At 53.3% G+C, this 15,942-nt stretch overlaps 5 protein-coding genes across 5 annotated transcripts; 3 read left to right on the top strand and 2 right to left on the bottom strand.

Annotated features, from left to right (window-relative positions):
- Positions 1-55: 55 nt before the first annotated feature.
- On the top strand, positions 56-1,600 carry J4E87_008486 (uncharacterized protein; the record flags this gene model as incomplete). Its single annotated transcript, XM_049380075.1, has 2 exons — positions 56-656; positions 831-1,600. 2 exons carry the CDS (start codon positions 56-58, stop codon positions 1,598-1,600), a joined length of 1,371 nt encoding a protein of 456 aa, XP_049230072.1.
- An 851-nt stretch (positions 1,601-2,451) lies between these two features.
- J4E87_008485 (uncharacterized protein) lies at positions 2,452-7,131 on the top strand (the record flags this gene model as incomplete). The annotated part of the gene is made up of 7 exons (XM_049380074.1): positions 2,452-2,823; positions 2,935-3,081; positions 3,145-4,974; positions 5,379-5,444; positions 5,510-6,004; positions 6,076-6,492; positions 6,541-7,131. The coding sequence occupies 7 exons, from the start codon at positions 2,452-2,454 to the stop codon at positions 7,129-7,131; spliced, it is 3,918 nt and encodes a 1,305-aa protein (XP_049230071.1).
- A 471-nt stretch (positions 7,132-7,602) lies between these two features.
- Positions 7,603-10,026, bottom strand: J4E87_008484 (uncharacterized protein; the record flags this gene model as incomplete). Its single annotated transcript, XM_049380073.1, has 1 exon — positions 7,603-10,026. The coding sequence occupies one exon, from the start codon at positions 10,024-10,026 to the stop codon at positions 7,603-7,605; it is 2,424 nt and encodes an 807-aa protein (XP_049230070.1).
- Positions 10,027-11,106: 1,080 nt separating this feature from the next.
- On the bottom strand, positions 11,107-12,724 carry J4E87_008483 (uncharacterized protein; the record flags this gene model as incomplete). Its single annotated transcript, XM_049380072.1, has 4 exons — positions 11,107-11,743; positions 11,792-12,004; positions 12,054-12,488; positions 12,546-12,724. The coding sequence occupies 4 exons, from the start codon at positions 12,722-12,724 to the stop codon at positions 11,107-11,109; spliced, it is 1,464 nt and encodes a 487-aa protein (XP_049230069.1).
- Positions 12,725-13,832: 1,108 nt separating this feature from the next.
- Positions 13,833-15,172, top strand: J4E87_008482 (uncharacterized protein; the record flags this gene model as incomplete). Its single annotated transcript, XM_049380071.1, has 2 exons — positions 13,833-14,565; positions 14,616-15,172. 2 exons carry the CDS (start codon positions 13,833-13,835, stop codon positions 15,170-15,172), a joined length of 1,290 nt encoding a protein of 429 aa, XP_049230068.1.
- Positions 15,173-15,942: the final 770 nt, after the last annotated feature.

Genomic DNA, 15,942 nt, shown 5'->3' with positions numbered 1-15,942 from the left:
CATTGTACCCCCCAACTGCACTGGTCAAAAACTACCTCGAGATAAGCTCACGAATATGCATTCCTCCAAGGCACTACTAGTCCTCATCTTTGGCCTCCTGACGTCTCTCTTCCAAGTCTGCAGTGCACGGAATGTGGGTATTGAGACTACTCCCATTTTCAAGAACTCGCAATGCAGTGCGGAACAAGAGCGTATCATCCATCAAGCGTGGTTGGATGGCGTAATGCTCGCTAATGCGGCCTTTGATGATAGCGACGAACTCCTTCCGAATACCGGCGGCGGGCACAGGATCATAAACTTCGATACTCAAGCGGCAATCGAATATTGGGGTCCACCAAGCGAAAACCTTGGATACCGGCAGCGAATCTATGATACCTTTTACCGCGCCACTCAAGCGTCATGGGGGCGGGGTTGGGCCGACTGGTGGTTTGAACGCTATATCGAAATGCACTGCGACGATCCGGAGCCGAAACAGTGCGACGATTCAACTTCTGCTTACTACATGCCCACGAAAAAAGGTTCGTGGTCATACGACGGTATCAACTTTTGCCCGGCGTTCTTCTTCACTCTCAAGGACCACGCAGAATTGGAGAAGAATATCCTCGCCGACCCGACTGGCCAATTAAGGCTAAACACCAGGAATATGCGAAGCAGAGGTGAACTACATGCTCAACTTGCGACCAATTCTCGTTTGCTGATTACTGAATATAGCCTGCACCGCTCTCCACGAGTTACTACATGTCAACGACTCCAAGACGGAAATCTGTCAGGGGGGATGTGAGTGTTACAGCATATCGTTATAACTTCCCACGTACGACTGACACGATTAGGTCACGACACCAAGCAAATGATAGGCGGCAAGGCAATCTTCACGTACAAATCTGGCCGCGCAAAACTACTGGCGGCGAGGGACGTTCAGGCTGCGGCCGAAACCAACGACAACTATGTCTATTTTGCCATCGCGCGGTACATGCAAAAGAAGTTTGGGGTCTACCCCGCGTATCCACGCATATGGAGTCCTGAGAAAACGAAGGGAGAGAACCAGGCGAACGAGAACGGCGAACCGGGCGCCCCAAGCCGTTACAATATGGCGTTTGAGTTGGAAGATGTCGACCTCGATGGCGGCGCCGGCGAAGCGATTTCGGATAAGCAGTACAAGACGTCGATCTACCCGGAGTGGTACCAACAAGACTCGCCCGTTGAGCCTGACTTTGGTAGACTCGCCTTCTCCCACCCTAATATAGACGACGTTGTTTGCCAGACTACGAGCGAGTCTGCGCAGTACGACGATTGTGTAGCCGCCTTTGCGACGCTGGAGGGTCTCGATCGGAATAAGGTGCAGCTGGTTCACAAGAGACCCGGCGAAAGGTGGTGGGCGAATGTGGTTACGACGTGTGCGGTCCAAGTCCACTACAAGGGCGACTGGTCAAAGTGCGAGGCTTCGCTGTCGGATATTTGGGCTCACGCTAAGGATGTATTCGAGGGGTGCCATGGTGAGTATGGGACGGTGGGTGGCTATGTTCCTTTCGGCGTGCCGAACTGCCCTGCGACGATTGATCTCGTGTCTAGTCGTCAGTGGCGCAATCCGGATCCGTTCTAAATGATCATCGAGCGGGTGTAGATGGCAATGTACATTTTGAGGGCGTCACCTCCCATGTGCGGTGGTAAATATAGAAAGGAGACGTCGCATTAGATGATGCAGACGTTATTCACGCGGGTAGTGTTCATGTGATGTCTGAGCGATGAGGTACGAGGCCGCACCACATCAAAGGGGCCGCGCTTCCCCTCTTCGGGTGTTAGCGCCAATAGCACCCCAACGGCTCTGGCGGCACCTCCCTCCCGACCCTCTTCACGTTCGTTGTGACTCAACGACGTTACGCCTCACGCGTCCCATCGATCGTTTCGCGAGAATGCCATCCTATTCTGGTCATATTTATATTTATAATCGAAAGCCACACGTTGACACGACTGCGCGCACAATATCGACGCGTTCTTTCACAGCACGCACCCTCGTGGCGTTCGCATGCCGTGTGATGCCGTCGCAGCGAATCAAACGCCTACAATCGCGCGAGCCGTATCATGGATGTAGATGACGGTAACTACTGGCGTGTGCAAGCCGGCCACCCTGCCGCTGACTACATGAGCACTGCGCTGCATCTCGCGTGGCGAGAGAATCCTCCGCGGACTGTCACCAGGCTCATTCGCCGCCTTGCTGCATGTAGACGTATTCGAGTAAGCTCTTCACCGGTAAGGCAGGTGGCATGACCCACCTTCTCGTTTGCCTGTACAACTGATGGTCACGAACATCGCGTCTTGCACTTCACGGACACATTGAGTTTCCCCCATTTGCCAACTAACTGTCGCCGACTTACTCTAGCTGCGGTATATTGAGACTTTCCTGACTTATTCAGCGAGCGGCGTTGTATCGGAACCGACGATCAGGCTGTCAAGATGAACGACCCACCTTCGGACGCAACACCGCCAACCTACGTGAACCACCCGTTGTGGAGTCGCTTCCTGCGCTGGTCCACAATACGACCCAAGAATAAAGGCTTGACCCGCACTAATAGTCTTGTGGCTGCCGCGTACAATGCCGGCGAAGAAGAGAGACTGAGCTTACTCCCAGAACATCGGTACATTCCGCTACCGGACCCACTCAGCTTCATCAGACTTGCCACGATCTTACCTGGAGAGTTTGACGACGAGATCCGGATCCGGCTTGATCATCATGTCTTGAGGCCTCCGTCTAGAGCCAAACCTCCGCGACTGACGCTGGCCGAGATCAGAGATCATATGCCCAAAGGCTGGGAAGCTTTCCAGACGGTAAGTCATAGCAGGCCTCTTGGCTCTTTTGATCGCAACAGTCCGGCGTATAAGAAGGAGACTGAAATCAGCGAAACCTCTCCAATCCCACCAGCTCTGATAAGATGACAGATCACCGAACACAAATACTTCTTTCGAAACGTGGAGACGGGCGATATACAATGGAACCACCCGGATCCAGACTTTCATATCGAGCAGTACAAGTCGATACCGGAGAGCGATGGCGTGGTACCAAGATATGAGACAGTATCCTACGTCGTACGTACAGTTCTGCTAGTACAACCCCTTCTGATAAGTGTCTGACTGACGCTCCTGATACAGTGGGGAGACTCAAGCAAGAGCGAAATTATCACCGTCGAAGGCCCGAATGGTCCAGCGAAACTGTACGTCACGAAGAGCTTAACCACGGTGGTCCGATTTCTACGCTACCCTGGTCAAACGAGAACACTATGGATCGATGCAATCTGCCTCAATCAAAGTGACAACGACGAGTTGAACAAGCAGGTGCCACGAATGCACGATATATACAGGTTGGCTTGGATGAGCACGCTGTGGTTGGGGACAGAAGACGCCAGCAGCACCTTAGCGCTGCGCACATTCCGCTACCTGGGCAATCAGATCGTTGCCGAAGCGGACACTGGGCTCCTTTTCAGCGCTCCCGGCGCGGAAGAGAAGGATTGGTACGACCCTGACTTCAAGTTGCCTTACACACCCGAGACATGGGATAGCATACACACTCTGCTCCAGCGTCCATGGTTCCATCGCTTGTGGGTTGTACAAGAGATTCGCCCGACTGCTGTAGTGCAGTGTGGATATGAGAGAGTGCCGGTCGCTCCGTTCACTGAAGCAGTTTATTGCTTATACTCGAAAGCGACTGTACCAGATGGCCTTCGAGAACGTTTAGAGCAGGCTACGGGTACAATGGCGCGGCTACCAGCCCTATGCTTCACACGACTACTCTATCGCGCAGCCACTTTCAAGGCATGTACCGACCCTAGGGACAAGATCTATGGACTGCTTGGTCTCGCTCCACACAAGGTCGCGGCAAGCATCAAAGTCGAGTACGACGATAACAACACCGGGGCAGACGTGTATGCCATGACAGTACTCAACCACGCCGGGATATCGCAGCGACTGGAGCATTTCCACAATTGCTCTAATAATGGACAGGTCACCGCTGATGCGCCGACATGGGTACCCGACTGGGCGTCAGACATCCCCGGCGAGACCTACATACCTGCTCAGTTCGCGGCTACTAGCTCGCGGGCTCACTATACGGTGACCAACGCGGAGAACACCCAGCCAGGAAACAAGACGAGACCGGAAATCCTTCGAGTACGTGGAGTGCGATGTGCGGAGGTAAGCCAGGTAAGCACGCCTTTGCCAGCGTGGCTCGATAGGCGGGAAGCGATCCGTCGCGTCAGGGAGTGGCAGCCGGGCGATCTGGATGCTATCTACGGACCTACGAACGAGCCGATGAGGAAGGCACATGCTCTTACCCTCAACTGCAGCATCACGAAAGAGCGCGAGCCAGATTGGATACTCAGCTCGACGAACGCTTGGGTCGGCCAGGACTTCGGTGATCAAGCACTCTTTGGTCAAAGCGAGACGGAGTTGCCGAGCTCCGCAATTAGAAGTGATGTCTCGGACGCCCTTCAATGTTGTGCTGATCGCCTCTTCTTCCGTACCAAAGAAGGATACGTTGGCCTTGCACCGTCAAATACCCGGGTCGGCGACATCATCGCGATCTTGCTCGGCTGCTCTACACCTCTGGCGTTGCGACCGAGCTCCCGCGGTCCCGACTACTACACCGTTGTTGGTGAATGCTTCGTATACGGTCTACAAGATGGTAATATGCTCCTCGGCTCACTACCTTCACCGTGGCTAGGCATGGCAGCCTGGGCCGAAGGTGATCGCCGCGTTTTGAGATTTTTGAACACCGATACTCAGGAAGTGAGTATCGAAGACCCACGATTGTCTGTCGATGATCTTGAGGGTTGGGAGAGGACGGCCAAGTTGGTGGATGGTGACGACCCTACGAACTACGACTTCTTTCGGAACAAGGAAACGGGTGAGCTCATTAATTACGACCCGCGGCTCGAACCGGAGAAGCTGGAGAAGAGGGGTGTGAAGCTGGAGTGGTTTTCATTGGTATGATTTCATGGACCAGAGGCGTTGCTCTAGCTAGCGAGGCTGTCAACAAGTCGCTAATGTCTCCACACCCTTCGTGCTAACAAGTCGTTGATAAGATAAGACAAGCGATTATAATGGTAACATCAAACTGCTATAATCCACCTGTATGAGTGAGTTGTTGCTAATGATCATAGTATGTCTAGGTGTTATGCAGCATACTTGCGCTTCTACGACAACCCTTCCAATGCACCGTCTATTTGGAACAGCCCTGGCCCTCACTTACCAAGACCGAAGGCGCACCTTCACCCGCACTTTTTACATATAAATATACCCTTGCTTGCAACCACAACTTGATAAGTTCAGATCCACAAAACCGAAGGCACGAAATATTTTTGGTGGTCTAATTACGTTACCCAAAACAGCCAGGTGAAGGTGAAGGCCAAGGTGACTTCGACCTTGTTGTGGTAGACACTAGCGGGGACGCTAGGGTGTATATAAGCACTCACCTCAACACTCGACTGCTCTCCATCCTCTTCCAATACTCACGTCGCAGAGCACTCAGCACAATATGGAGCCCGTCATCGAACCCCTACACCGCTATGCATTCAGCTTCGCCCTCATTGGCGTCGAGGCGCCAGCTCTCCAGGATCATACACTACTTCGCGTGCAGAATTGGAGCTCGAGCGCAACAATTGTGGATCGACGGGTTGACACAACAGCAGAAGCCTCATCAGAAGAGAAGACGATGGCGGACAACGACCAGAAGGATCTAGGTCTCTGGGTCGGGGTTCGACCGGCCAGGGCCGATGTGCTGCGCCAACAAGCTGCCAAGCCTGTTGGTAACGACACCGAGGCACAGGCAGCTCTCGCCATACTCAAGGACATCACGATCAAAAAGGCTTCATCGGTAGAATCAGTCATGCGCCTCAATAGCCTTCCAATCTGGCCGCTGAAGGACGGCATGACACGGGTGGTAGTCCGGTACAACTCTATGCAAGCAGATCGTCTGCTATTCTACGAGCTGATCAACCGCGACCCGTTGACCAATGTAAGTTTTACTCCGCTTCAATACAGGCTGTAATAGACGGTCTAAACGGTTCGATCGCTTACTCTCATCAGCTATGTGAAGCACACCCCATCGAGGCTCAGGACTGCTTCTTCTTCCGTCGGTACCGAGTCGACAAGTCATCCACATGGGTTGACCGTCGAAACAAATGGACTCAGGTGATCAAGGAATATCTCGCGGAACACTTCAACACGCCTCCCAAGAACGAAGGCTTCCGCCCTGCAAAGTCACATGCGCGTGTTGAGTTCCCGCTCGAGATCAGCCAGAGCATCGACCTGCAATCGATGGCCAATCAGTACGCCGCGACGGGCGCTCCTTGGCTGTTGGACGCGATGGAGCGAGCCATCTTGAGGTCAGAAGACGACTTCAAGGATGCAGAGATACCTCAACTTATCGCCATCTACCGTCTCATAGATCTGCACCACGAGTTCGAAGACGGCGACGCGAAAGAGGCTCACCGCTGGCTCACGGTACGTTTCAACCGTAATGCACGGTGTAAACATTGCTAACACTCACAGGACATGTTTCCTGGCCTAATGAAGACCGGCACATTGACACCCGAGAACGTCTCCAAATACGCAGCATACCTCCGCGACACCGAAACCCGCGTCACTTACGGCGACATCCGCACAGGCTTGGGGGCGTACCTCTGTCTGCTAGATGACAAGACGTTTGCTACAGCAGCCACCAACTCTGCGATCGCCAAAGAGATTGCGCTGATGCGCCTTTTTATGCATGAGGAAGTCCAGGGACCGCCTCCAAAGTGCACCAAGGTGAACACCAACCTAGAGCACTGGCTCAGCGACCACGTCAGAATGATGCAACGCATCGTGGACGCGCATGCCGACTCTCTCACCGGTATTGTCGACTACCACGGCACAGCCGCATGCCCCGATAACCTAGACGACCTCTGGATGAACGCCGGAAACTCGCCTGATACCGACGGAGCGAAATTCTTCGCCTTGCAGGCCAGCCGGTTCTTCGCCAAGGAGATTATCGCAAAGTACGATGTCACGACCAAGAACATCGAGAAATACATACAGATACGCAAGCAAGCGCTTAAGGACCTTGCTGCTGGGGGCGACGAACCTGCTGAGGAAGAGGATTGAGATGAGGAGACGGGCTGAGATGAATGGTCAGTGAGTGGCGGACGGGGAGTAAGGGTTGATTTTGGAGCAACGGCAGTATTGAAGGCTCTATTCAGCTCTATTTCGAGGGCGATCAGCCAGTGATAGCTGAAGCATTCATCTAGTCATGCAATGATTATGAAGATCAAATTTGAGGCACCTCTACCCTTGCCTTATGTTTGCACCGTGTAAATTCTCTATGCTCTGCCAATGTGTCTTCCTCGCAACGCGAATGTGTATTGGTGTCGTGGAATCACTCACAAACGACGACAAGCAGCATCTTCACCCTCGAAACCACTTACATCGTTGTAAGGTCGCTAACAGCTAGTTGACATATATACGAACATGAGCGAGTGAAAGGGCTCTTGTTAGAAGACGTCCTTGTTCTGGGTATCCTTTGGATGGTTGAACATCCGATTTACACTAGGGAACCTTGTGCACCGGCACGATACACTACTCTTGAGCTCTCTGCTTTATTGTAATCGACGAAGATCCATGCCTTACGCTGCTTACAGTAACGACAACGTCTCCAGACCTACTGCCGGAACGTATCACAGCTAAGGCTCGCCCTCGCCATGTTCTATGAACATTGCCGTTGAAGGAATCCAGATTCTTATAGTACGCAGACCCAAGCGCTGCCAGAGTGGCATCTCCATGTACCTCGACAGTGAGGGTATCGTCGTCGTTCATCTCGATGTTTCCCTCCTGATCGGCGAGTTGAAGTCCAAGGTACGCTAGGTCTTGTCTGTCTGCGACAAGTTCACCGGACTTCTCGTTGACGATCTTAACTGAAGCAACGTCAGCGGAGCGGAGCGTGGAGCGCGAACGCTCCTGTCCGCCAGAGTATGCAACAGCAAGAAGTTCGCCAGGCTCGTAAGCTGTCGAAAATCTAGCGGTGTATCTGTTGGCTTGGTTGCTACTTGCGCGCCCAAGCGAGCGGCCATTCAGGAAGAGTTCTGTTTCCTCTTCCTGAGTGATGACCTCAATGTAAGCCTTCTGGCCCTCACAAGCCTTCCAGCCCCAGCCCTCGATCGCATCGGAATTTCGCCAGGGCGTCGACTTGTAATACAAGTTAGAGACGTCCAATGGACGTACCGCAATTACGGGTTGAGACAGGAGTTTCCAGCACGCTTGGGCTACGAAAGCCGAAGCATTGGGCACACCAGTGATGTCTAAAGCGCCGCAACCCCCTACTAGATGTGGCCAAGGTTTGTACAATTTTATAGGGGTAAACCTGCTTGCCTCATAGTCGTGCACACCAATGCCTACCTCGCCAAGGTAGTCCCATCCAGTCCACATGAAGTCTCCTATTAGGTTTGGAATCTTTTCAACGTTGGACCAGTTCCTAGGAAGATCAGGTGGACAGGTTTCGGTACCGAGCATCATCCTTGAAGGGTGTAATTTGGCATCTGATTGGTACCGGATATCTCCATAATTGTAGCCCGCAACATCCATGTACGAATAGAGTCTGCTGGTCACAACATTGGTGTGATTGAACTTTGGGATGTACCGCATGAATGAGAGGAACATGCTGGCGATGATGTTGAAGAAATTGCTAGAGACCAAATCCCCCAGACCGCCCTTGTTATCTGCAGGAGGAGTATTTGGATCCCCCGGCGGGATTTTTGAAAACATCATCACGGCCAGCGTAAGGTTGACCGCGATAGTGTTGGGTCGGGATGGATCCAGCTTGTGCGTGAAGTCCAGGAGCTTCTTGGCGATCGTGTGTCCGTAGGCGGTTTTTGGCTCAGTGATCTCGTTACCCAAGGAGTACATAACAACTGAAGGGTGGTTACGAGCTCGTTCCACAAGAGAAGCGACTTCGTACTCCCAGCGTTCGTTGAAGGTGTTGGAATCGTCGTATTTAGACTTTGCCTGGTACCAGTAGTCGGCAAACTCATCCATGACGTACATGCCTACCTCATCACATGCTTGTAGAAGAACTTCCGAGCATGGATGGTGCGACATACGAATAGCGTTGAAGCCATTCTTCTTCATGATCGACACGCGCCGCAGTTCAGCAGCTTTGAACGACGCTGCGCCGAGGATACCGTTGTCTGCGTGTATGCAACCACCACGCAACTTCACAGCCTGGCCATTGACCAGGAATCCATGACCAGGTTTCAACTGCAGAGTGCGCAGACCGTACTTGAACTTATAGAGATCGCCGTTGATGACGACAGTGCAGTCGTAGAGATTCGGAGTCTCAGCCGACCATAGATCTGGGTTCGATATCTCGAAGTTTTGTCTCAGCTCAGACGTTGTCGTTTTTGTTGTCCACTGGATCGCGTTCCTTCCTCCTCTCGAAAGCTCGAAAGATACTTCAACGTCATCCTTCTTTTCGTTGTTGAGTAAGACCTCGAATGTGAGAAGAGCAACTCCACTGGCGGAGAGCGTTGCCAGCCTGATCCCGTCCTTGCAAAGCAGATTGTGGTTTCGAACCATGAGATGAACGCTGCGATGAATTCCGGCTCCAGTGTACCAGCGCGCGTTAGGTTGTTCACTGTTGTCGGCATGTACTTCGATGGTGTTCCTCTCGCCGAGCTTCAGGTAAGAGTCTACGCGAACCTCAAACTTGGTCCAGCCCGCCAGACAACCGCCGACTTCTGTGCCGTTCACCAGCACGCGACTGTGCCGGTAAACACCATCAAAGCTCAAAGCGACCACTTTGGACTCCAGAGTAGTAGGCGCTTGCCATGTTTTGCGATACTTGTACATTCCGCCAAGATAAAATCCGCCATGAGTTCCAGCGAGGGCGTCCTCCCGCCGCCCTTCTACCTGCATAGCATCGTGGGGAAGGTGTACTTTGCTCCAGCCAGTTTGCCCAGAGCGTTGGAACTCCCAATCTTCGTTGAAAAGTGTCGCTACTTCGGCCATTTTTTGCATCTGCTATGCACTGGAAGTTGAACCAAGGGCATGAAAATTAAAGGTAGGGGCTTAACTTTCTAACACGGGGTCAGCAAAGTTCTTGTAGCGTCAAGCGTACCAAAAACGTACACGGCCCTCCTCGGTGCAATAGTCTGCATCTTGGAAGATGCTTGCGCACAGGTACGTATATCCACCAATGATTTGGTGTTACATAGAAGTTTCCAGCCTTGTAGCCCTGATATTATTGTGCAGAGAATCCATTAGCGCTTACGTCGAAAGTCGGATGCACAGAGGCCGGGTCCGGACGCCTTCTGTAGCTTCGGATGCACAAGGTCCCGAGTCCGGACGCCTTCGCGACTCACAAGCTACCCAGCGCGTGCGCCTATCATGCACTTAGTTAATAACTCGAAGCAAGCGCCTATCGTGTCGCGGCTTTTATGCCGACTCTTAGCAGCTAGCAAAAAATTGTCATATCGCGTAGGCCCAGGCGAAGGAAGGAACCAGATTGCAGCCATTGTGGTGACGCAGAAGCGCCTGCGTATTACAGCACTAATGACGGCTCAACGTCGATACTCGTGAGGCTGCAGATGTCGTTGTGGTGGAGAAGCCGTGGTGTTGAACACCGCGATGACGCGCCGCAATTGCTTGGCGTCGGACCGCCGATTGGCCACCATCTCTCAGGTACACACCACACCATCCGACCGCCATTAACACTTCAACGCCATCATCTCGGCAGCCAGCGACTGTACGACAAGTGCGGCCATCTATATTGCAAGCTCATCGTCGTGAGTACGTAGTGATGCTATCATCACCGACGTACGCAGCGCGCGTCATCACAGCATCTGGCAGCGCGCGTCGTAGTGCCTCACGTAACGCGACCGCGTCATAGAATCTCTTGCTAATCTCAAGTCAACTAACGTCAGCTCGCAGCCTCTTGGTGAAACGTCAGTCACTGGTTGGGAAGGGTTCGGGAACGTCTCAATCCATGAAGAGTCGCCTGCTCTACGGCTCACCGAACGGCGCCTTTCCATTGTCGTCTCATCCCGATTCTACATGCCAACGGTGCCTCCCCAGATCATCGTGTCCGGCCTACAACGCGAAGCGGAAGTCGGGATGATCGTCGCCCAGCGCCTTCGTACTCTGGTCAAGAACCTCCGGCATCTGCAACCTTGCCTCATCGCGCTTCTTGTTCTCCCTCTTGCAACCAAAGAATGTTACCGTCGCAGCAACAACACCGATACAAGCCAGTCCGAGACCCGTACTAAACCCAGTACGAAACACCGGCGCCTCTTTAAACAGAAAAACGTTAGAGCTAATAAAGGCCCCTGCAGTACCGAAGTTGATAATTGCAGCAATAGCCACGGCCCGCTTGTACCCAGAACCGCAGTTCATCGAGACCCAGATAATCGAGATCGGCATCGCGAGATAGCATCCACTGGCAATAAAAAACATGCCGCAATACCGCACGGCCGGGTTGGACGGGTGCACAATCTCCACGATGAGACCTGTCGCGAGAACTGCCCAACCTAGGACGTAAAACAGATACCGGCGCTGCAGCCACTCGCTCATGTACGCGAAGATGACCGAGAAGGCGGCGCCGATAAGATACACAGGGATCGTGTGGACCTGCGCTTGCGTCGCGGTATAGCCAAGGCCCTTTAGGATGGTCGGTTGGAAGTTCGCGAGAGAGTTTGCGTTCTCAGTCACCCCGATGTTCATCAAAACGCTGGTCACGATCAGTTCAGTTATGCGCAAGAACATACATGCCACTTACCCAGTCCAGATCTTCCAGTCTTTGAGGAAATGTAACGCCTTCTTGAACGATATCTCGTCGTCGGCAACATGACCCCCATCAGCTTTTATGCGAGCTAGCATCAGCGCCTTCTCGTCGGGAGACAGAAACTTGCATTGCTCGGGAAATGGGGGAACGATCGGCCAACAGGCTATGCTGACGAAGATAGTCACACAACCTTCGATGATGAAGATCCTAATTCACGTCAGTAGATGTACGCCAAAGGACTCAACAGTTAACCTACCATCTCCACGCTCCATACCCGGCTGTACCGTCCATGCGAGCGATTAACGAGGAAACGAACCCGTTGATTGCGCCCGCCACAATACCTGCGGTGCAAAAAAAGACGTAGCGCGTCAAGTACTCGCGCTTCGAATAATACGCGCCGATCAAGTATGCCGCTCCCGAGATGTAGGCCGACTCGGCGATGCCTTCCAGCAGACGGCAGACAACGAGCTCCTCCCATCGCTTCACGAGTCCGCATCCGATGACGGTGATGCCCCAGCAGAACATCATTACGCAAAGACTCTTGGGCCCATACTTCTTGAAGGCGATTTGTAATGGGATGCCAGCGACGAGGTAACCCAGGTTAAAAACCCACACGGCGATGTTGAACCTCTGGCCGATGAGGTTCAGCTCTGTCTCCATGCCCTGGATCTTTGCATTCCCTATGTTGGCTCTTGGGGGCGAGTTAGCACGGCCTCGCAACGATCAAAGGTCATTCAACTAGACTTACCGGTCGATGAAGTTGACCAAGTAAAGTATCCACAGCACTGGCAAGATTCGAAAGTCGAGCTTCCGGATGAGTCGCCTCTCCGCAGCGCGATCGAAGCCATGCTCGTTTGTTGACCCTGCTGGGGAAACCGATGAGTTGTCGACGTGAACTCCCTTCTCGACGATACTGGCGTCCGTCATGTCGACGGAGTGTGATGAAGAACGAAGGAGGGGTGAAGTAATTGCTGCGAAGCCGACCAAGGTCGACTATCAGTAACAGCTCGTTATGCGATGCGGGCAGGGTCAAGGGTTACTGCAGACCAGACGAAAGCTACTCGAATTACGCCCGATCAACATATATTCCCTCACCGCGTCGCACTTTCGCCATGTTCGAGATTTGGCTGTCGGACACACTCCAGGACGGGCACAATAACCTCGATTACGAGCCGCGAAGCCTTCTATCATGGCCTGATGTGCAGCGTCTTGTTGAGAAGGATCAGCGGACCTTCTGCGCTTCTTCATAACTTCTACTTCGCGATGCTTGCGATTGGCCGTAGTAGGCGGAAGGATGCGCGGACATTACATGGAACAAGTGTCCGACATGGGGCGGGTAGGCCATCGCGCGGAATTGAGCCCTCTCCGCATCCTTCGTGACTTGGCTATACGAACGATGGATCAACAACCTATCGTTATATGAAGCCGTCGGTGGCAATGCTTCTTTCGAAGCTAGCTTCCCGGTATGCCGTTACATTATGAGTTAGCGGGCTCGGGATGAGAGTTCAGATCCACAACGGCGCCTTCGGCGGGGAAGAGGCAACCCCACCGCAGCGGCCCGCGTCAAATCTCCAGCAACGCTCCAGGCCCTCTCGGCGCACTCAGATTTGTTATCTCTCCAAGCAAACACATCGTTGCGAAAGATCCTGTTATAATCCGTACGTCCACAAGGTCTGGAGTCAGCATTGAACGGTAGTAAGCGGCAGTTCACTAAATGCCGGTAAGCATGTCGCGGCACAATGGTCGATACGCATGTCTCCTCACCTTCATTGCCGTACAGGTGGTTAGCGCATCTGTCTTTAACCAGGCGGCACCCCGGTGTTAACATCACAAGCTTGCCCCACCTATGATGTGGGTCATCTTACCACACAGCAGCTGCAGTTGTACCTCGAAGTATCATTTTGGAAGTTGAAGCTAGCTCGCATCAGTTGCAAAGCATGTTGTCAGCGACGTCTATCACGATCACCATATCGCAGCCAATTTCTCGTGTCCTTCATCGCTATCAAATCCGTGATCTCCCCAGCCTATCACCGTCATGACTGAAGGAGACCCCATGAGCATCGCGATCGTCGGCGGCGGCATCGCTGGCCTCACGCTGACAACCGCACTTCTCACGAAATGTCCACACATCAAGATCACGCTATATGAGTCCGCCGAAGCCTTTGGTGAGATAGGCGCAGGTGTCGGCTTCTCGCCAGTCATGGTTCGCACAATGGCTCTCATCGATCAACGCATCGCGGAAGCGTTCGTCAAATGTAGCAAAGGCAACACAGTCACCGACCCACCGAACTGGTTCCATGTAAGGGTTGGAGATGAAAGAAAGAAGAATGTAGAACTGGGAGAAGAGATCTTTGTCATACCGGGGAGGAAGGGACCGGGAGGGGGCGTGCACAGGGCTCACTTTCTTGATGAGCTGGTCAAGCTGGTACCGGAGGGAGTCGCGCATTTCAGGAAGAGGGTACTTGAGATTACCGAAGCAGACGACGGCTCCAGCGATGCGATCTTGCACTTTGCCGACGGGTCTACTGCGCAGCACAGTGCGGTGCTTGGGTGCGACGGGATCAAAAGTCGCGTGCGATCTATCGTGCTGGGTGATACGGATGCGGCGAAGGCGGTCTTCTCGGGGAAGTATGCGTATCGGGGGCTGCTCCCCATGTCGGAGGCGGTTGAGATCTTGGGCAATGAGACACCAAGGACGCCGCAGATGTATATGGGCTATCACGGGCATGTGCTGACATTTCCTATTGCGAACGGCACGCTGTTCAATGGTACGAGAACTCCGCTCACCCGCCAACCCGCGTAGCTAACGTACCCACAGTCGTCGCTTTCTCCTCGCGACCCACATGGGAAGACGAGAACTGGGTGGTCCAAACATCCCGCGATGACATGCTGGAAGACTACAAGCACTGGATTCCTGCCGTGCGCAGGATCATGGAAAATGTCCGGAAGCCCGACATTTGGGCGCTATTCAACCACCCACCTGCATCAACCTACTATAGCGCTAAGCCACTCATCTGCCTGGTGGGCGACGCTGCTCATGCATCGACACCGCATCAAGGCGCAGGCGCGGGCATGTGTATCGAAGATGTCTACGTCCTGAGCGAGTTGCTATCGCAGTGTCATACAAACACTGGCCTCGAGGCGGTATTCCACGCATATGACGCTGTTAGAAGGCCGCGCAGTCAAAAGCTGGTTAAGACCAGCAAGGAAGCCGGTATGCTGTGGGAGTTCGAAGGAGAAGACGTCGGTGACGATTTGGAAGCGCTGCGGAGCAATGCGCAGTCAAGGATGGCGTGGATTTGGGACCACGAGATATCGAACGACTTGAACAAAGCAAGGCGTATGATGCAAGAGGGCGCGTTGAAGACTCCGTAGGCGGGGATGCGGCGGTCAACAAGTCACGACAATGCTCGACACCTACATACCACGAACGACAGGAGTGAATGACCCAGAAGTCTACAACGCGTTGAGATCGAACCAACCTTTCATTTTGATACTAATGTAAAGCGCGCGCCTTCGATTTGTCCTTCTGCGTGGGATGCGGTGGTGTCGCAATGCCGGAAGACATGCATCTTCGCAGCCACACCATCCAGGCTCGAGCGCGTTTCGCTTCATGTTCCGTTTTCCAAATGATCTGGTCCAACGGCAGCCGGTTGTCGCTTTGCGACCAGAAACGGAAGCCGTTCCAGGAAGCCGCTGGGATCGACTGTGCCGCACAGCCTCGCTACCACACTACTTCAGAACTTACCCCACGCTCGACAGAAGACGATGCATGAAAAATACAAGCGCGCAGCCTCGCTCCTACGCATCAGAGCACCTGGTATGCTACACTGCGCCTAGCATTCATCCAGTGAGGAACCGCGAGGATGTAGCCTGGCCAGCTACTCCGTCTCAGAGGCGTCGAACACAGCCACGGCCTTCCACAATTGGCGGCCTCAAGCGGAGGTATGTGGTATCACGAGCAAAGCCGTGAGCGTCGATGAAGACTGCGCGGTTGAGTATAATTAGACCTGGGCGACAGCATCAAGCGGTGCAACTCCACAGCGTCGCGACTTTACCTTTATTGCGCATTTACCCTATACATACTCTTTCAAGCATGCCTCTTTCCACATCCAATCCCAGGGCCGTCGTTGGCGATGCGTCTG

This window comes from Alternaria ethzedia (genome assembly GCF_023757985.1).
Source record: "Alternaria ethzedia strain BMP 0044 chromosome Unknown scaffold_27, whole genome shotgun sequence".
NCBI classification, from domain to species: domain Eukaryota; kingdom Fungi; phylum Ascomycota; class Dothideomycetes; order Pleosporales; family Pleosporaceae; genus Alternaria; species Alternaria ethzedia.
The sequence above is the reverse complement of the archived record's forward strand: the minus strand, read 5'-3'. Positions and strand labels throughout refer to the sequence as shown.